The sequence below is a fragment of the Erpetoichthys calabaricus genome, chromosome 3 (assembly GCF_900747795.2).
Source record: "Erpetoichthys calabaricus chromosome 3, fErpCal1.3, whole genome shotgun sequence".
Lineage (NCBI taxonomy): Eukaryota > Metazoa > Chordata > Cladistia > Polypteriformes > Polypteridae > Erpetoichthys > Erpetoichthys calabaricus.
The window spans coordinates 229,646,364-229,668,120 of NC_041396.2; the positions used below are offsets into that span (position 1 = coordinate 229,646,364).

At 38.1% G+C, this 21,757-nt stretch overlaps 1 protein-coding gene across 2 annotated transcripts in view; it reads right to left on the minus strand.

Moving 5' to 3' along the window:
- Positions 1-412: 412 nt before the first annotated feature.
- Positions 413-21,757, minus strand: part of adgb (androglobin) — a 225,479-nt gene continuing 204,134 nt past the window's right edge. Inside the window, exons 32-35 of one of the 2 annotated variants that reach the window (XM_051924853.1) lie at positions 18,153-18,261; positions 17,490-17,580; positions 6,975-7,158; positions 413-756 (exon numbers count right to left, since the gene is read on the minus strand). In XM_051924853.1, the coding sequence (XP_051780813.1) occupies positions 574-756; positions 6,975-7,158; positions 17,490-17,580; positions 18,153-18,261 (567 nt within the window). In that variant the 3' untranslated portion in view covers positions 413-573. Of the gene's footprint in view, positions 757-6,974; positions 7,159-17,489; positions 17,584-18,152; positions 18,262-21,757 lie in introns of both variants that reach the window. The other variant, XM_051924852.1, reaches the window with a different exon arrangement.

Sequence of the window (21,757 nt, forward strand, 5' to 3'; positions counted from 1 at the left end):
TGCTATGTCTCTGTTATTCCAACAGATGGTGCAGTACTAACAATATCACTACTTTTACAAATCCCATACAAAATGGCATGTAACAGAGACACAGACATTGTATGGTGCACTGCAAACCTTAACACTGAGGTCGACGTTGATTACCTGTCTTAGATGGGTAGCACAGCTAGAACCTAAATAAACAGAAATGAACTGAAGCCTTCCTAAAAGGACCAGATTAGAGTCTCCAAGTAACATCTGTCAGATGTGGGAGAAAACCAGTGTATCTAAGTAGAACCCATATGGACTTGGAGAGCATGGTGACCATCCCATGAGCAACACTAACCACTGTGCTTTGTGGTAGTAGTCAGACAGTTCATATCTCACACAGCCTATTATTTCAAATAAGAAGAGTCTGGCACCATTTTTCAGCTTTTGTCTGTTTAATACTATACAATTTGGATTTTTAAAATACATTATTCACTTTTGAAAAAATAACAACAGTAAATACTGACAGCCATAGAAGAAGTGTACAATGGCAAACCTATGAGACATGGCATCCGTTGTAAACACAACGCACTCATTAAGCAATATTTATTTCTTTTTCCCTGATCTGGAACTTTTCTGCCGGGATGGAGGACTCCTCTTTTCAGTTTCAGCCACAGGTGCTGTTATGACTTCAGTTGTCATCTCATTCTTGTGTTCGTAATCCAGCAGCCTTTTCCTGTAGGCATCTCGAACTTCCAGGATCTTCTGTCTGTTTTCATCCAATGATATCTAAATACAGAACGTGAATAAAGAACACATTTTCATGTGAGGAAAAATCCTTTTTTTATTAATTTAATCCGTCCCTGTGACTGTGAGTTGTATTAAGTGGATCTGAATACATTAGATTATGTTTCCTAATTCAACAAACTGCACCCCAGAAAGCACCACAGGCAGGACGTCAGCCATCTTACTGACTGTGCAAGCCAAAGTGCTCAATCCTTGCGTTGTGCCTTCAGTCTGCTGACTACTGCACAAAGAGTCTACTTTTAACAACTTGTACTCCATCACTTCCACAGAACAAATCACAAGTAAGTGAAATTTAATCACATGGGAGCAGGAAGTGTTTGCCATGGTTGACTAATGTGTATTTATTTAATTGACAATTAAGTGTTTTTTAACCAGTGTGCTGCAGCACAGTGGTGCGCCGTGGACATAGTGTAGTGCACTTGGGTCTGAACCGGAGAGGGACAAACTCTGCAGAATGTCGAGATCTGTCTGAGGAGAGGAGAATATGTCTAACTGGAGTATCTGGCATAAAAGCAGCTCCATGACTGCTATGCTGTAGACACAGCACTTCGAGAACTCCAGGCTGATAGAGTCCATCTGCCCTGGGTTTGTGGTCATCAGCAAGCCTCACAAACCTAGTGTGTATTCGGCATACGAGTTGCCTCTGAGGCAGACAGAGGTGAGCAAAAGGGTGAAGCAGCTTGGAAAGTGTCATATCTGAGAAAGCTGATCTCGGAGCTCCTTTTTTACTGGTTTCTCTGGTAGTCCCGTACCTTTGGGCAATTGAGCATGAGAATGAGACATAATATGTTTGTGGTTAGTAAGGTGTGCCTTGGGATGATTTTGATTACAAAAAGTGTGCCACTACACAAAAAAAGCCTTGGGAAACACTGATCTCGACAATAGTATGAGGCTAATTTATTTGGCGGGCTTAGTGAAATGACTCAATTTAATCAGAAAGCAACAGAGATATTTTCAGGCCTGAAGGAAATGAGGGCAAAATGTATGTTCAAGGAAATATGGGTATCTTCATCGTAAATGCAGAAAATGATTTAGTTTGGACTTGTCCTGTGGGTGCAAGACAGGTTGGAGGCGAGTTATATTTTAAGATGTGGGGGGTCTGTGGATTGTACATTGGGAATTTGTGCCAGGGTGAGGTAAGCCTGGCAAACTTGCATAGGACTGAGCAGACTGGCAGCAAGTACAGAATAAAATTAGTGCGGGAATGACTCTGTGGGTGTGGTAAATGATAAACTGGGATGCACGAAAAATCAGGGGACTAGTGATTGTATGATGTGGATTTGTGGAATCCAGTGGAGATGGGCAAGGACTGGGCACTCTATTAGCAGAGGAAGAATAAGCTTTGGATTAGAGTTATGCTATGGACCTGTTATAGGACTTCCATCTGTTATGGAAGTGCACACTATTGGAAGATTACAGAAGTGGGGGTGCAGGCATTATGGTGTGGGTTTTCGGCAGAATGGGGAACTGGGCAAGTTGGCAAAGGATTGGGTAATTTAGAAACATGTGTAGTATAAAATTTGGGTGGCTGTTCTTTTCTGCAGACTGAAGCTTTGGTGCAAAGTAGAAAAGGGAAAGCTGGCATCAGATTGGGCAGCATGGTGGAAAAGGTATAATACACTTTAGCCTGGATTTGTCCTATGAGTCTGGTACTGGACAGGCCAAGATGTGCTTTGACACTATGATGAGGACCACAAGAGCATGTGGAATGACCAGATAGGTAGGTAGATAGATACGAAAGGTACCGTATAATAAATAGATGTCAATGGCACTATATAATAGATAGATAGATAGATAGATAGATAGATAGATAGATAGATAGATAGATAGATAGATAGATAGATAGATAGATAGATACTTTATTAATCCCAAGGGGAAATTCACATACTCGAGCAGCAAAAAATATTAAATTAAAGAGTAATAAAAAATGCAGGTAAAAAAACAGACAATAACTTGAATAATGTTCAACGTTTACCCCCTCTGGTGGAATTGAAGAGTCGCATAGTTTGGGGGAGGAATGATCTTCTCAGTCTGTCAGTGGAGCAGGACAGTGACAGCAGTCTGTCGCTGAAACTGCTCCTTTGTCTGGAGATGACACTGTTTAATGGATGTAGTGGATTTTCCATAATTGATAGGAGCCTGCTGAGTGCCCGTTGCTCTGCTACGGATGTCAAACCGTCCAGCTCTATGCCAACAATAGAGCCTGCTTTCCTCACCAGTTTGTCCAGGCATGAGGCATCCTTCTTCTTAATGCTGCCTCCCCAGCACACCACTGCGTAGAAGAGGGCACTCGCCACAACCATCTGATAGAACATCTGCAGCATCTTACTGCAGATGTTGAAGGATGCCAGTCTTCTAAGGAAGTACAGGCGGCTCTGTCCTTTCTTGCACAGAGAATCAGTATTGGCAGTCCAGTCCAATTTATCGTCCAGCTGCACTCCCAGGTATTTATAGGTCTGCACCCTCTGCACATAGTCACCTCTGATGATCACGGGGTCCATGAGGGGCCTGGGTCTCCTAAAATCCACCACCAGTTCCTTGGTTTTGCTGGTGTTCAGTTGTAGGTGGTTTAAGTCGCACCATTTAACAAAGTCCTTGATGAGGTTTCTATACTCCTCCTCCTGCCCACTCCTGATGCAGCCCACGATAGCAGTGTCGTCAGCAAACTTTTGCACGTGGCAGGACTCCGAGTTATATTGGAAGTCCGATGTATATAGGCTGAACAGGACCGGAGAAAGTACAGTCCCCTGCAGCGCTCCTGTGTTGCTGACCACAATGTCAGATCTGCAATTCCCGAGACGCACATACTGAGGTCTGTTTGTAAGATAGTCCATGATCCATGCCACCAGGTATGAATCTACTCCCATCTCTGTCAGCTTGTCCCTAAGGAGCAGAGGTTGGATGGTGTTGAAGGCGCTAGAGAAGTCTAGAAACATAATTCTTACAGCGCCACTGCCTCTGTCCAAGTGGGAGAGGGATCGATGTAGCATATAGATGATGGCATCTTCCGCTCCCACCTTCTCCTGGTATGCGAACTGCAGAGGGTCGAGGGCGTGTTGGACCTGTGGCCTCAGGTGGTGAAGCAGCAGCCGCTCCATGGTCTTCATCACATGTGATGTTAGAGCGACAGGCCGGAAGTCATTCAGCTCACCAGGACGTGATACCTTTGGGACTGGGGTGATGCAAGATGTTTTCCAAAGCCTCGGGACTTTCCCCTGTTCCAGGCTCAGGTTGAAGATGCGCTGTAGAGGACCCCCCAGCTCTGATGCACAGACCTTCAGCAGTCGTGGCGATACTCCATCTGGACCTGCTACTTTGCTGGCACGAAGTTTCCTCAGCTCTCTGCTCACTTGCGCTGCTGTAATTGTGGGTGGGGATGTCTCTCCTATGTTGGTATCAGCAGAAGGATGTGTAGAGAGTGCAGTACTCCGAGGTGAGAGTGGGTTAGGGTGGTCAAACCTGTTAAAGAAGATGTTCATTTGGTTTGCTCTCTTCACGTCTCTCTCGATGGTGGTACCCCGCTTTGAGCTGTAGCCAGTGATGATCTTCATCCCATCCCACACTTCCTTCATGCTGTTGTTCTGCAACTTCTGCTCCAGCTTTCTCCTGTACTGCTCCTTCGCCGCCCTGAGCTGGACTCGGAGTTCCTTCTGCACACGCTTTAGCTCATGCTGATCACCGTCTTTAAAAGCCCTTTTTTTCTGGTTCAAAAGGCCCTTGATGTCACTTGTAATCCATGGCTTGTTGTTAGCATAGCAGCGTACAGGTCTTACTGGAACTACAATGTCCATACAGAAGTTGATGTAGTCAGTAGTGCAGTCAACAACCTCCTCAATGTTCTCACTATGTGATCCTGCAGGATATCCCAGTCTGTAGTTCCAAAACAGTCTCTCAGAGCCTGCTCTGCCTCAGGGGACCACTTCCTGAATGAGCGTGTGGTTGTAGGTAGGACTCTCACTTTTGGTTTGTAGTGAGGCTGAAGCAGAACCAGGTTATGATCTCCTTTCCCAAGCGCAGGCAGCGGGGTGGCGCTGTATGCGTCTTTAACGTTTGCATACAGTAAATCAATAGTCTTATTTCCCCGGGTGTTGCAGTCCACATACTGGGAGAATGCAGGTAATGTTTTGTCCAGCGTCACATGGTTAAAGTCTCCAGCGATTAGCACAAGTGCCTCGGGGTGCTGCGTTTGTAACTTAGCAACAGCAGAATGGATGATGTCACTCGCTATCTCCACGTCCGCCCGAGGAGGAATATACACGATGACAACAATGACGTGTCCAAACTCTCTGGGCAAGTAATAGGGACGCAAACTTACGGCCAACAGTTCGATGTCCCTGCAGCAAGTGGAGATTTTGACGTTAACATGTCCCGAGTTACACCACCGTGTATTAACATAGAGAGCGAGTCCTCCTCCTTTGTGCTTCCCACAGGTACTTGCGTCTCTGTCCGCTCTAACTGTGCTAAACTTGGGTAGCTCTACATTAGCATCTGGGATGGTGTTAGTTAGCCACGTTTCGCAGAAACACAACAAACTGCATTCTCTGTAGGTTCTGACATTTTTCACCAGCGCAGCCAGTTCGTCGATCTTATTTGAGATTGAGTTCACATTCCCCAGAATAACAGAAGGCACCGAAGGCGTAAAACGCCACTTTCTCGCAATCCGCTTCATTTTTAGCTTAGTGCCGGCTCTGCTGCCACGATACCGCCTTCTTACCTCGTCAGGTAAATAGGGAACCACACCGGCACTGGCATTTGTTCTCAGCGCTCGAGTTGAGTACTTGAATAGGCGAGTCTCGGCGTGTAAAAATCCATGCCCACGTTGTAAAAGTAAGTGTGTCCAGGGAACAAATCCACATAAAATAAAGTGGTAGGAGTGATCAATAAATAAAAATAGAAAAATAAAAGTAGAAAAATACACATACACATATAGTCCTACACGGAGCTGCTGAAAAGGCTGCCACTCTCGGCGGCGCCGGATGTTAGATGTAGATAGATAGATAGATAGATAGATAGATAGATAGATAGATAGATAGATAGATAGATAGATAGATAGATAGATAGATAGATAGATAGATAGATAGATAGATAGATAGATAGATAGATAGATAGATAGATAGATAGGCATTAGTTATATATCCAATTAGATAGATAGATAGATAGATAGATAGATAGATAGATAGATAGATAGATAGATAGATAGATAGATAGATAGATAGATAGATAGATAGATAGATAATATGAAAGGTACTATATATTAAAAACATGTGAATGGCACTATATAATAGATAGATAGATAGATAGATAGATAGATAGATAGATAGATAGATAGATAGATAGATAGATAGATAGATAGATGTGAAAGGTGATATATAATGGGTAGATAGATGCAAAAAGCACTATATTATAGATAAGTGCTGCTTCAATTTGTTCCTCCAAAAACCGCAACCCCAAACTGTGTCCTCCCCCACCCCGTCCAAATACTGTATTTTTCACCATTTGTCACTGTTTATAATTATAAGAATCCATCAAATAGATATATACATATATTCTAACCTGTAACTCAGCCACCATGGGAGCAAAAATTGGAAAGAATGGCTATTAAGTAATGACTAGAAAGTACTGGCATAGCTAAAATGTCTGCAATGGTTCAGTATTCTAGTTAGGTTAGTAGCAGAATGATTAAGGCTTGACTGTTTCTCAGAAAGTGAAAATAATTTTTCAAATTTGAAATGAAATGGAACATCAGTTACATTACAATGAGGGAGACTGTAAGCTAGCAAGAATGTTGTCTTAAAAGTGGTCTTATTCTGAAAAAGAACTAAATGTTGTACATGGGTGCTAACATATTCAGAAATAAAATGTTATATTTTGCATGTTTGACTCCTGTTTGTTTTTCATCTCAAATATAATTTGTATATGCACTGATCAAAAATAACAGTTAAGATTTTACTGGCCGGCTGCTTGTGGCAGACACTGTATAATGACACAATGATAAACTTTAAACAAGCCTGACTGTATAATGAGGAAGATGTCATTGAACTACAATTAAAAATGAGCTGAACTAAAGAATGAAGAACTGCTAGAACTGCATAGCAGAAATAAACATGGAAATAAGAACCTTGTGTTACTTGTTAATTATGGCAGTTGAACCCCAGTTTATTTTACACTACAACACTTCTTCATTTATAATTATTACTCACTTGCAACTGCTCATACATCTCTAGCTGCTTCATTTTCAGCAGACTTCTTGATTTCTGCTCCATCTCTCTATGCTGCAAAATGAACTCTCTTACTTGCCGGAACTGCCGAATTTCCTCATGTTTTTCCTGACTTTGTTGCTCAGTCATTGATATGTCCTTTAGAACTGGTTCTGGTAATGTGTTTCTAATTGAAATAAAACATAAAAAATATACATTTACAGTATCAACGTTACAAAAATATGTCATACACATTAAAGAATTAGTAAAATATAACAATAGCAGGCCATTTGAAACACTAAACACCAAACAATCAAAACAAAAAAACAGTAAGTACTACCTTCTCAGGGCAGCTGTACATTAGGGAATGCATCAATTTGGGTAAACATCTAAACAGGCACAGCAGATGGTTTAGAGACATCATTTGTACACAAGAACAATCACTGCGCATTTTTGTTATAAGACAAAGTACATTTTTTTCTTTGACAAATCAATGGCAAGTAGGACTAAATATTAAAACATCAGCCAAAAATGTAGTGGGTCCCTTGTTGCAATTTTGGCACTAAAACTTACATTCACAATTATTTTTATGGAAATGCCACTTCTCTGTATTTCTGCTGCAACCTCCCAGAGCCCATCTTAACACTTTAAACACTACTCAGTTTAAGACCAGCTGTAAGTCTGGAACATTTCGGTTTTTACTGGAAAATTTGTATTGAATTTGTTCATTCGGACCAATGATTACACAAATACTTTCTTCCCCAAATATTCTAAGGAATTGTATTACTGAGAGTCCACACAGGAAGTGGAATATTTGTGTTAATCAATTTCCCAGCCTCTGTGAAAAATGAAATAGAAATCCAACCAATTCTATGATGTTTTTTTTTTCTCCAGCATATCTAGAATTTTTTTGTTGTTGTTTTTTTGCTTTTTCTGTCCTCCTGGCTATATGAGCTTATCATCTGACTCATCTTTAGATACTTACAATATGATATTATATATGATGACTTTACAGACTTAATGGATTTAGATCATATTTGTTCTATAATTTGCTTGAAATTTCCAGTTGATTTTGAGTCTTCTCATTGCGCTATGTATCATACTTCACTTACGATACAAATTTATTTGCATGAATCCGAGATACATGCAGCGGCCCGAGGGGAGGGGCCTTCCTCACTCACCCGCCAGCCTTGTGGCGTTCCTTACCACCGCGTAGGTAGCGAATGAGATTACTACTTTAGGTCGGGTTTTTTTCTATAATTTGCTTGAACATTCCAGTTGATTTTGCGACTTCTTTCATTGCGCTAAGAATCATAGTTCTCTTGCAGGAGCGATATATTTGCGCTAATCTGAGGGGAAGGAGGAAGCGCGACGTCAGGAGTATGGAGCCAGGCAGGGCCCTCACTGTCCTGTTCTACACTATGCGGGCGGAGCCGCGGGGGACGGCTAGTACAATATAAAATGACTCTACTTTTCCACTAATTATATATCGATATTAGATAGATAGATAGATAGATAGATAGATACTTTATTATGTAAGCTTGTATCAATTCATTTATTATTACTTATTAATTATTATTCTTATCTAATTTAATTAGTTTTTGATTTCTTGAAACTATTTCTTTGACATCTTGTAAAGTACATTGAGCTGCATCCTGTGTTTGAAAATGTGCTAAAGAAATAAATGTTGCTGATTCTTTTACTGGTGGAAGAACATTACATTGATCCTGTGTAACAAGAAGGTACTCACTTTCTGTTTGTGTTATAATAGCTTTGGAACAAGCAATTCAAGTGCAAAGTGAATACCCAGAGTTTTCCAAACTATGATAGATAGATAGATAGATAGATAGATAGATAGATAGATAGATAGATAGATAGATAGAAAAGACAGAATATTACATAGAATTCATACATAGTGTAGTTATATAAAGAGGCATATATTATAGATAGATAGAAAATACAGTATGTTACATACAATTCATATATACTGTATTTATAGATAGATAGATAGATAGATAGATAGATAGATAGATAGATAGATAGATAGATAAAGTACTGTCTTTACAAATAAGTAATTCTTTGCAGTCTTGTTAATTTATCCAAGTATGTATATAACATGTGTTACTACAGAATATACTATTAATTGATCCCAATGAAATACAAATACACACACATACAAGCAGAAGTCCCCAGTAACACATTGCATTCCAGTGGGGTATAAAGGCACATGTTATAAGAAAGCATATAATGGATATAAAATGTGTCCAAAAACATTCAAAAAGCAAGCTGCCTGCATTTCTTTGAGTGGAGGGGCATTGAAAGATATGCTGTCATCTATAAAAACCCAGCAAGTTCTTATCGCAGACTGATGCACTCTGTATTTGAATGTGTGATATTGCACGTGGAAGGAATATTTCAGTCACACTCGTCGCCTCTCTCATCTGTGATGCATTTGCAGCACATTTGTAGTCAGCCTCAGCATTTCCCTTCCTTCAGTCGCTGTGCACACATTGACCAGTCACAGATTATCTTATCTGTATGTTTTATAGTTCATTTATGCTTGTCTAAAAATTCACTAGCTGTTATACTAATAAGTAGCATGTTGAGAAAGAACAAATCGTGAATATACTACTGTTTTCCATGAACCCTGACTGTTTACATTTTGAAGTAGGGTTTGCATTCAGACGTTTCACTGCAAAAATATACTTAATTCATTTCAGTTTGGTTCTGCATTGCACAATATTTAGCTCTGCATAGTTTTCTGTCAATTCCAATTTTCCTATGGTATCAGATCAGTCTTTGCTGGTCATTGAGATGGTAATGGTAAAAAAAAAAAATTATTTAACAGTTATATTTGTTATTGTTTTTTGGATTTGTGTGTAATGACCTGACTTTTAGTTTAAAGCTTTTATTTTAGTTAACTATATAATTTACTTCCTTTTTTCTGGCCCTGCCCTGAATAAGCAGTATGGGAAGATGGATGGATTCATGTAAATCCGTCCTCAAACCATAAATTATAGAAGAATTCCAGCTGCATTTCTTTGAAGTTTCTCAATAAAAATAAAAATTTATTTCTCAGATAAAACAACACATTTTTACTGCACAATAACAAATGTGTAGAATGTGTCTAAAAGAACAATTTAAGTAATCATACAGTACAACTGAAAGTCATGAGATAAAATAAAATTAAACTAAGTGAGTGATGTGTGGTTAGCTTTGTACAGATTAGAATATGCGGAAAATTACAATCTAAAAATATTGAATAAACATTCTCAGTTAAAGAAAGTACAGATACACCAAAGTAATACAGCATAATATTTACAGAAATGAAGCATTAAACTGAAGTTACACAAATGAAAAAAATAAGTGAAGTTTTTAAGCAGGTGGCACATGATAGTAACCTGCGTTTGTGATCCTAGCTCTGAAAAGGGCCGCTTTGTATGAAGATGATGGTCACTATAATGAACAAGGAACGTAAAAAAAAGCTTTTTTTAGGTTTAAGACTTTACATACCTTTCTACTTTTTGGGGTTGAAAGAATATTATGTTAAGATGATTTATTGCTAATAACAAAGAATCACTCAAAAAATGTATGAAATTTATTGTCTGGAAAATAGTTATCGAATATGTATAAAGAGCAATTAGATTGTTACAAACTAAAAAGGTTATTCAATCTATTCAAACAAATTACAGAAGGTAATATCAATATTCATTATTTTATATTTAGCATCATTTAATCTTGAGAGATTATAAACAGTGTAATAGAACTAATAATATTATTATAAGCTGCAATGCACCAATCACCACTGTTTGCAGCGTTTTAGTTTAGTTTATTTGTTATATTTTCTTTCTATACAGCAGGCAGCACAATGAGGTTGAGCTACAGTTTCACCAGTTTGATTCAATCCATGACCAAGAAAAAGAGGGAAATGAAAACATAGAGGGGATTTTTTTTTTTCCGTGGACAGTTTTCTATGTATTTCTTATGCAAAACTATTTAAGAAAATTAAATTATTATTTTTACCAAGAATGGCTGCTATAACAAGAACCACAGTATTAAGTCAATGCTATAGTAACAGCCATCAAACTTAGTAATAGTGAACAAGTTACTAAACTGACAAAACTACTAATTATTCACAAAATTTGAACCTTGATTAATAAATAAAATCGTTTTTGTAGAGTCCAAATAATTATAGAACTAATGGGAGGGTGTTGGAGGGATGGGCGAGTAACAAATATATTTGTTTCCTAAAAGCACAGGAAGTTACTGTGTCCAAAAACGGCATGTGCTTTTTATTATTAACAAGCACCAGTACTGTTATCTTTCTTTTACTTATGGATCAGAAGCAGCTCAAGTAGTTCAGATCAATACATTCAACAGTTATTTTCCCCTGGTACTGTGACTGACAGGAAAAAAAAATGTCAATTAGCTAAAAGCAATGCAATCTGATGAACCCAAAAGCAAATTATACAAGAAAGAAAGTTAGCTTGGTACATATAGGAATATAATTTAACACAATAAAGGTGTAATTTGTAACAAATGTAAGTAACATCTGGACAGATACTCCCAAAGATGGATTTAATCTTCTCAAGATGGGAAAGTGATTGTCATTGTAATTGACCTTCATGGTAATGAAAACATGAATAATGAATAATTAACCTTTGTTATCTAAGGGGCAAAATCTTTCAGATTAATTTTCTTCTTAAAGCCTAATAGACTTGCCTTCTGCTATTCTTTTGTTGGGTGTCAGGAAACATTAAACGGAGAGACAAGGGCAAGAGAAAGAAAATACCAGGGGCAAAGAGCTCAAAAAACAGCAGCCTTAACATTAATCCATACAAAGATAAGCAGTGTAAATATAGCACGTTAAAAGGTATTCTGTGCTTACAGTAAAAACAATTACAAACGATTTGTATCTATAGTACCTTTACCATTAAAAAAGTCAACGTGAATACTTAATGGTAAAAAAAAAAAGTTTAAAACATGGAACTAAATTAATTTGCTGAAATGTTACCACCGGTCTGTTGAAGAGCCCCACTTAGTAAAAGCATTCCAACTAACCTGCGGCAGCTTGACTTGTGAAGCGGATCTCCAGCAGCACTTGTTTGCTAAAGTAACCTGGCAAAGAAATTACAACTAAGAGTCCTCTTTTGGCTCACTTTTCTGAATCTGATTGGATTGATTCCAAGGTTTAGGCTCTCTAATTATCTGGGCTTAGGACCAGAGCCAAGTTGGGCTGGTTTGCCCCACTGGTGGGCAAGATTTCTTGACTTACTAATACTACCGATAATAATTTTTAATATAGCACCTTACATAACACCAAGAGTGTTATGTAAAGTGCTATATTAATCGAGTTGTTTCATTGTGTGCAGTGTACAGCCAACATTCTGCACCAATGCTTGTTCCCCAACCTGACGTGACCTTCCATAAATTAAAAAATGGCTCAAAATGCTTTCCATAGTTTATAAAAATGAATATAGTAATAAAAACATGATCAAAATATAACGAAATCAAATATTGTATAAGTAAACATACACTAAAATGAAACATATAAAGTCAACATCATTACAGTAACTTGCTGTACACTACAAGAAGGCCTGAATTCTGGGTATTTGTGAGGATAGTACTGTCAAAACTTGTGCAACACCGATTTACGGACTATATAAAGAGAAAGTGCTGAGAATTATGAAAAACACCAAAGGGTCTGCTGAAAAATCTCCTAATCCCACTTGTGCATGAGTTTGAATAGCCTGGCCGCACTTCCAAAGTTTAGTAAATGTTAATAGCTAATATGTCCAGATGATGGGATTGCAGGAATTATCAGCTGCAAATAAGCTCTGCTTCAGTCTGATGGCAATAGTGGACCACACATGAGCCGTCTAAACCTCCTAGAGGAATGAATCTGTAGGGATTTAATAAACTACAACAATAAGTTTTTACATTTGTTTACCATCATGCTTAGCTCCACCTTATAAGAACCTCAGCCTGTCAGGAACATGACTTGTGTGTACCGGAGAGGATGCTAGTGTAGCAATTTTGATTGATTAATAATCAATAAGATGGCCCACCCAGAAGGATGCCATAATAATGTGGAATTAATCCAGTAAAATTGGTAAGGCTCCTGTTTTATTTATCTTACTTTTCTCTGTTGTAGGAAGTGGGTCTCTGGCCTTTAGACGTACATCAAGGTAAGTGAAGCACACTCATTTTAAGAAATAGAATAATACAATTTATTAATAAACACAAGGATTATAGAAATATGACAACTGCATATATATGTTGACAAATAAGACTGGACACAGACAGACTTGACAGACAAGCACATAACGTCTAGGCTGGCTGTTTACTGGTTATTTAGAGTTCTACTTCATCTTGGCACAGATAAATAGTTTTACAATACCAAGTCTTTATGGATGATGTCCAATATTGTGGAAATGGAAGATTCTTCATGCATTGGAATGCACTCTTTCTCTTTGCTGCATGATCCTTGTCAGTGATGTGCTGCAGCTTACTCTGCTTGCTTTCTACTGTTAGACCCTTTGCTGTGCCATCTGCATCTCAGGGAAAAGCATTTCTCTTTATGGCACAAGAGTGGAGATGCTGAAATGCCCTTCTTGAAGTGATAGCTGCTTCTCAGCTTTCAGACTGGCTCACTGTTTAGCTTGGCAAACTAGATCTCAACTCTCAGGTTCACAAAGAGAAGAGTTTGTCAGGTTCATCTCCCCAAGAGATGGAGCTCATAACATTTTAGGATTCAGAGGGTCATTTTGCATATTTCTCCATCCCTGAGAGAATCCCTGGGAGTTCAGTGAGTGTCCAGCGAATATCCCAGAGAGAGAGAGAACATCTTCAGGATGGTGCAGAGAGTTTTAAAGAAAGGTTGAACCATCTCCTGATTGGATTAAAGTCACTTCCAGTTACAAAATCAGTGTCTTTTAATATGTGGATTCTTCTGTCCATCTTAGCTGTCACCCCTTGAATTAAAGGTCTTTGTCCTTATTTGAATCTATTTTGCACTTTCTGGTGCAAGAATTCTGCAGAGGGGCTTTGGAGAGAAGTTGGGTCACCTCTGAGTTACATCTTTGTTATCAGATGAAGTCCAGACAGATCCTCATACAAGCTGGAGTTCAGTCACTTAGTTTGGAATGCAAGTGTCGGTTTTGTGCAGCTGGATGCCTGCACCCTGGCTTCCTTAACAGGCCTGCTGTGCTAAAAAAGCCTGGCAGAAAGGGCAATACCCACTTTGTCTGACACTAGTGGGAGATTGGTGTGAGAACTGTGAATAAATGTGGCAGTTATTCTTCCTAACTAGAAACAACTTACAGCAAACTGCAGTCTGATATGCATAATCCACAGCTCCTACTATGGTATAATAGGAGACCTGAAGGGTTGTGTAAAAGGTGTTAGGCTATCTTTGGACAGGTTTTCCACAGCCAAGAGAAGCACCACCCAGGAATTGGCTACTGGCTTGAATTTGACTATAACAAATAAATAATTTTGTTATCTTCAGAAATCTCTGCCCAGATATCTAATAACTTATCTGGATTTGGTTTAATTGTGGCTTTGAACATTTGGGCTGCTAGGATGAACTGTACAGGACATGCTAGATGGTAATTAACCAAATGCAAAACAGAAAATTTCAAAACATCACCACTGAAAACATTTCTGAGCTGAGCTTGAGGCCTTAAGACTGTGGAAGATTGTGGGTTCGCTTCCCGGTTCCTCCCTGTGTGGATAGCGCTTTGAGTACTGAGAAAAGCGCTATATAAATGTAATGAATTATCCATCCATCCATCCATTCTCTTCCGCTTATCCAAGGTCGGGTCGCGGGGGCAGCAGCTTGAGCAGAGATGCCCAGACTTCCCTCTCCCCGGCCACTTCTTCTAGCTCTTCCGGGAGAATCCCGAGGCGTTCCCAGGCCAGCCGGGAGACATAGTCCCTCCAGCGTGTCCTGGGTCTTCCCCAGGGCCTCCTCCCGGTTGGACGTGCCCGGAACACCTCACCAGGGAGGCGTCCAGGAGGCATCCTGATCAGATGCCCGAGCCACCTCATCTGACTCCTCTCGATGCGGAGGAGCAGCGGCTCTACTCTGAGCCCCTCCCGGATGACTGAGCTTCTCACCCTATCTTTAAGGGAGAGCCCAGACACCCTACGGAGGAAACTCATTTCAGCCGCTTGTATTCGCGATCTCGTTCTTTCGGTCACTACCCATAGTTCATGACCATAGGTGAGGGTAGGAACATAGATCGACCGGTAAATTGAGAGCTTTGTCTTATGGCTCAGCTCCTTTTTCACCACGACAGACCAATGCAGAGCCCGCATCACTGCGGACGCCGCACCGATCCGCCTGTCGTAATGTCGTAATGAATTATTATTGTTATTATTGACTCTGCACTGAGGTGTTGTCTATAAATGAAGCATGCATGTTCTGACTTCTGCATGATTTATACCACTGCACTGTAGTGAATATGGCTCATCTGGTGTATTCCCTATCATTTACCTGCATTTCTTAATTTTTTTCTCTGTTTTGTTTTCCTTATGGTGACACACACAGACAGATCACAGTAGCAAGGCCATAGATGCGTTCTAAGTGCTGCTATTAAATTGAAAAAAGGTGTTATTTCCTGAAAGCACTTCTTTAACTCTCACCATTTTCTGTATAAAAAAATCTGTTTCTCCTTCATTCATGTGAAATGTGGCAGTAAAATTCTAAACCCCTATCTTATCTGATTTCGATTAAAGAATTGTTAGCTGATGTACATTGTAGAAAAGTATATTTTGTTCTTTATCAGCATTTAACATAAGGCCTTCAGATAGGGGACAATCTTATTTAATTGCATTAACACATTTTTGCATTGAAATATGTATACAGGTATATATTTATTTATATAAATTCCAACCTTTATATACACATGAACACTCATGTGTCTACACTTTTGAGATTGTGTGGCACATAAAAAAGCAGTCCATCTTCAAAGCACTGATGTACTATAAGCACCTAAAAAAAGTAGTTTATAATAACTAGACTTTGCATTTATCACCTAACAGAAGTCACTCAGTAGGCAATGTCATGGATCACTTCCTTCCAAAGTGGATTGCTAAATTAAAACTTGTGTTATATGTGTTACCAGCTGTGCCACCCTTCGTAGACTGAAATCTAAGTACTCAATGAAGACCTCGGAATTAACATTTTCAGTTCACCATGCAATGCATGCATCTCTGTTATATGCCATTTGGTATGGCATTTGTAAAAGCAGTGTTAATGTTTGTGATGTGCCATCTATTGGATTGACAAATGTAATGCAATTTATTACTAAAAATGACAGACACATAGCAACCGGATCCAACCAGACCCAAAATATTTAAATACTTGGGTTAAACTTCCTAACTGAGATCTTGTAGCTTCTTATGAGCTAAGACTCATTCTTTCCTCCTTCACCATAATCTGGCATTTATTAATCATCTAATATGTTTTTGGCCACTCCTCATATGTGCTTTTAGTATGACTTGTTTACTGTTTCCACCTGTGGCCTTTTTTGATTCAGTTCAGCCAGGCAGCCTGTTTTTTACTGTCATTTAGCAGGCATCTGACTTCATGCATTAAATATGTCAGGTTTAATGTTTACTCTTTTCGTGCTGTTCTTCTTTTGATGTCTTTTTTGCATATCTAAGTATACATTTTGCTCTAAACTTTTACAAATCATTTAGTTTCACCTATTTTTGATCTTTAGCCTTTCCTATGATAATTTTGGCTGCTAAATGAGATTAATTCCTAAACTTTACTTATGTTTTTTGACTTATTTCTGGCACACATTATTCAATGCCTCAGTCATCACTGGTTTGCATGGTCCCACTGCTCCAACCTGTCAAATGCTGCAATCAAGAAATGAGTAGTTGAGTATTAAATGTATTTAATGTATTAGTACAGAAAGGACTAGAATTTAATCCTCTCATGGGCTCATACAACTGGATGCCATGCCATATGTACTGCTGTCTCACTCTGCCATAATCTGGGTTCACAAGTTTCACCAGCTGCCCCCACACAAAGGAGATATGAGAATAAAAATATAGCTGGATATCCTTCCTGGCGCCAGCCTTCTTTAGCTGCTTTTGACTGCACAAAGAGGGAATTGACCATATCCTAACACCAGGACTGATCATATACAGTATACTGCTCATAGGAGTACATACTCAATAAGTATATTGAATACCATTTACTAGAGCAACCTGAGACAAGCACATCCAAGTGCAAAACTCATTTAGAAGCATCCATCTTGTGAACCTGCTTTTTACCTTGTGGGGCTCTCCGGTCTATCCAGGTCAGATCAAATACAAGGCACAAATCAACCAAGAATGGGATTCCAGTTACCTTAATTAGAACTTAACTAAAACATTATTTAATTTACTAATGTGGTAAATGACATAAACAATGGATTAAGTTATTTTTTAAGCTGTAAAAGCTAATTTTCCAAAACGTACTTACAGAGTAAATGGTAAAGGGTAATTCATCTACAATACCTGAAGAAAGGAGATAAGTCCAAATGTGACCTTTGAAGCTGAGGACTGTCTTCGAAACTTGAAAGTGTTTCTGGGCTTACAGTTACTGATGCTGCTGTTAAAAATTTAAAACAAGGAAAATATTTTATAATACGTAGATAAATGTCTATCAAAGTAGCACCTCTCAGATTTTTACAGTATACATTTAAGACTAGGAATAGGATTATTAAAAAGATAGTCAAAATGATAAACATACATTTTAAAGTACAAAGCATTTGACATCCTTATGTCTTACATTGACCTTGCCCGGGGTATTGCAGACGTCTGCTCCTGACCCTAATCGCTGACAACTTGGTCTAACTAGTTGGGGTCCAAAATGAGACGGTTACCATATGAAACAATATTCTAGTTGAGTTTGCATTACCTTTTTATGGAGTTTGTTGCTAAGTTTATTTTTGGAAACGCATGCCACATTTCTAATTTTTAAACGTAATGAAAACTTTGAAAATATTTCTCTCTCCAATTTATACAGTATTGTTAATTAATTCTGACATTAATCAAACTGAATTTGTCAATAAAATTCTGTTACTCTGCACATTCAAATTCCATTTTTATGAAAGTTATTTGTCACTTAAAATTAAATACTGAAAGGCTGTCAGACACACTTTTGGATTAGACAATTACCTTCAGATTTTTCTTCGGTAGTAATGGGAGTCATAACCCTGCCAGCTGGTAACTCAGAGGAGAACCTTCGTAAATATTTGTTAATATACCTCAGCCGAGACTGCAGAGCCTAAAAAGGAGCATGATGTACATTAAGCATATTTTCAAAATGACAGCAAGTTTCTCTGAACTAAAGACAAACAGAATATTAATAAAATAGTTTCATTTGCTTAATTATTTAAATAATACAATTTCAGATGTAATTGTTGTTTCCTAATTACGAGTTCAAAAAAGAAGTTACTGCTAACACACAGTATGCAAAGATCTCCTAACTCTGAAATATTTCTAAAAATACACTACACAATTGTGACTTTCATCCCAAATATGTGCATGTTAGCATAAGTGTCAGCTCTAAATTGGTCTTGTATGAGTAAGTGTGAGTGTGTCCTACAAGGGATTTGCACCTAGAGCTGCAGGGATAGGCTTTGGCTTGCCATAACCCTTAAATGAATATATTGGTTTAGAAAATGTATGGATTTAACTTAACTTTTTACCAATAAATCGGTCAAGCAATCAATAGTTTATTTAGCATCATTACAAGGCACTTTAAGACAAAATTATTACAAAACAGTATGGATTACATACACCAATTCATGTATGAAATATCAAAATGGAAAAAGCAAGTAAAACAGAACATACAGCACTGACAATTACTAATAAATGCTTGGAGGCATAATGACCAACATTAAGGGATAAGTTCAGTATTTTTCAAGTCAAAGTTATTTCTTCACAATATTGGTATATAGTAGAATTGTGTTCTAAAGCAAAGTGTATAAATTTTAAAACCAATCTTGCATTTTCAAACGGAGTTAACGGGTACTGGGGTCCCAAAGTAAAAAAAAATAACAAAATGTACTGAATATGTGCATTTTTTAATCCAAAAAAAATGATTGAAAATTGATCCACATCTTGATATCACGCACATATTGCAAAACATGTTTGTGAGATACAGCCATTTTAAATGGAGACTTGCTGTGTGCTTTACTTTAATGGTCATCTTTGTCCGTGGCTACCTTTTACCCCCAAGGGTGTGGATTTACCTCGGAAAGTCATTGAAAACTGCTGTTATTATTGACATTATTGAATACTGATGCCTAGATGAGAATTACCGTCTCTGTTCTGTGGAACACTAGACTATAATAACTAAAAAGAAATCACACTTACAAACGTTTACATTCTTCCACTATACTGAACAACAAAAACATCATTTGCTTCTATAGCACATTTTCTTACAAATGATGTACTGCAAAGTGTTTTACAAAATGTCAAAGAAGAAATTACATGCAAAGAAAAACAAATTAAAATTAGATAAGAAAAATAATGCATAAATAGTATACAAAAAATAAATGATGCCCACTTATATAAGACAGATATATAATTAAGAGAAAAAGAATATAGAATTGTTTGCTTTTTATAAGTCTGTAAATGACAGTCCGATAAGGTCGTTTGGCCAGGAAGCTTATTTCATTATTTCTCAAAGATATTGCCTGCTGATACATGTATGATAATGCCTACATGTGCCTCGGTGGTCTAGTGAGACAAATATTGCAATCAAGCGATAAGAACTAAACAGATATTATAAGCGTACTCATACATTTAGTCTAAATCAGGCTTAAGTTTAGTAAGTTCAGTACAGATGTTTTTGCAAAGGCAGAGTGGTAGTGCAGAGCTGTCATTCCTGCCTCACAGCACTAGCGTCTGCAGGGAGTCGCATGTTTTCCCTGTGTATTTGCAATTTGATTCACATCAGTGAGTTTACTTTCTAGTTCTTGTATTACTATATCCTCAGCAACAACAACTCATCATGTATGAAAAAAAAAAAAAATCAATAACTGATTTGTGGGTGGGCTCTACTGCATAATCTGATTTTGTCTGTACTTTATTTACAGCAATAAAAACAATTAATAGGAATTTTTTTGTTTAAATATAATAAGTAGGTTCCTGAATAAGCATTCAAAAGTAACACTTCTGTTTTAAAAGTCGGTTCAATCAATTTCCCACTATAATGTCTATCAAGTGTTTTCAGATCTCTGCCATAAACAAATACCAGCAAATACACTTTTCTATTTTGAAAGATGCACCTGTTGGTCATAGGACACACTGTAATAATTAAAGGGAAAAGCATCCAGTATGAGATAAGTACACTCTTAAAAATAATGGATCTTAAATGACACTTTATATTTTTTGTTGGGTTATGTGGTACCTTGTAGAACTATTGCTCAACAATGCGCCATTTCATTCTGGGATGAGTTCTTTGCATGCGAATTTGGTTCTTAATGCTTTGAAAAACTTCCTAATATGTAGAAAAAAAAAACCCTACACAATATGTAATGTACAGCAGACTACCCAGCAAGGCACTAACAGATTAAGAAAACTTGAATGTAGCCTTTGTTATTGTATTGTATGTAGCAAGAGGTCTTTTAAAATAAGGACCCATTGGTATTTCACAAATCTGTTACTACCTGCTCATGGTTGTTTACTCTATGGAACCTGATCTAGTGAAATTAAGGTTTTTTCTGGAGGGGGCCTGTTTGAAATCAAAAATGGTTCCCCTATGGTATTGCTCAGAAAAACCACTCTGACGCTTTGATCTTCAATAGTGTACAGTACAGGAGTTTTATGCTAACAGAGGAAAGGTGGGACTGTTGAAACTTGGAAATGGAGGGACAGTAATTAAGATAGCAGTGAGAAAAGATGAGCTTATATAGACAGAGCCTCACAAACAGCCCCAAAAAGGCAATTTTAACAACAATTTACATCAATGTCCTTAATAAGAAAGCATTAGTACAAAGAAATACACACCTTTTTAGCTCTATTGCATGTACTTTATGTTACATGTTCAGGCCAAAGCAAAGAGGTACTTGTGAGAATTGAACCTGTGACCTTGGGTTTAGAAGTTTACCTCCTCTGACATGAAGCCTTATTGCCTAATTCATGTCAAATGAGGCCTGCCATGTGTTAATATGATTCTACTGTAGTATGAGTTACAGTAGTGGTGCATCAACTTTCATATAGGGATTAGTTTGGATTGCTGTTGGACGGCAACATAGAAAAGAAAAAAATAATTTTTGTACTTGAAACAATGAAAAAAAATAATACTTGAAGGAATGTTTATTAATCCAGCCTTAAAGGATGTTTCATAAAACTGCTAAGTACATTTAAGAAGACAATCTAGTGAAACACAATAGTTGTAAGGTATGCATTGTCATTTTTTTTTTTAAATAATCGTGTGAGATCAGGGAGGGACGGTTGTCCAGGAGACAGAGTTGCCACTTGAAGGTGCCAAGGTCCTGGGTGGGATCTTGGCTTTGAATCCTATGCCTGGTTGTGGTCTGTGTGGAGTGTGCACATTCTTCCCATGTGAGTTTCTATGCAGATACTCTGCCTTTCCTCACATATGGCTAAATGTGTGTTAGTTTGGCTGATTGGCAATTCTAAACTAGATCTGAGTGCCTGTGGGTGTATGTGTGTTGGCCCAGTACTAGACCTGTGCCCTGTCCAGATGTGTTTTGTTCCTTGGAAAGGCTCTGGTCCATTGGAATCCTGAATTAGATTTAGCAGGTTTG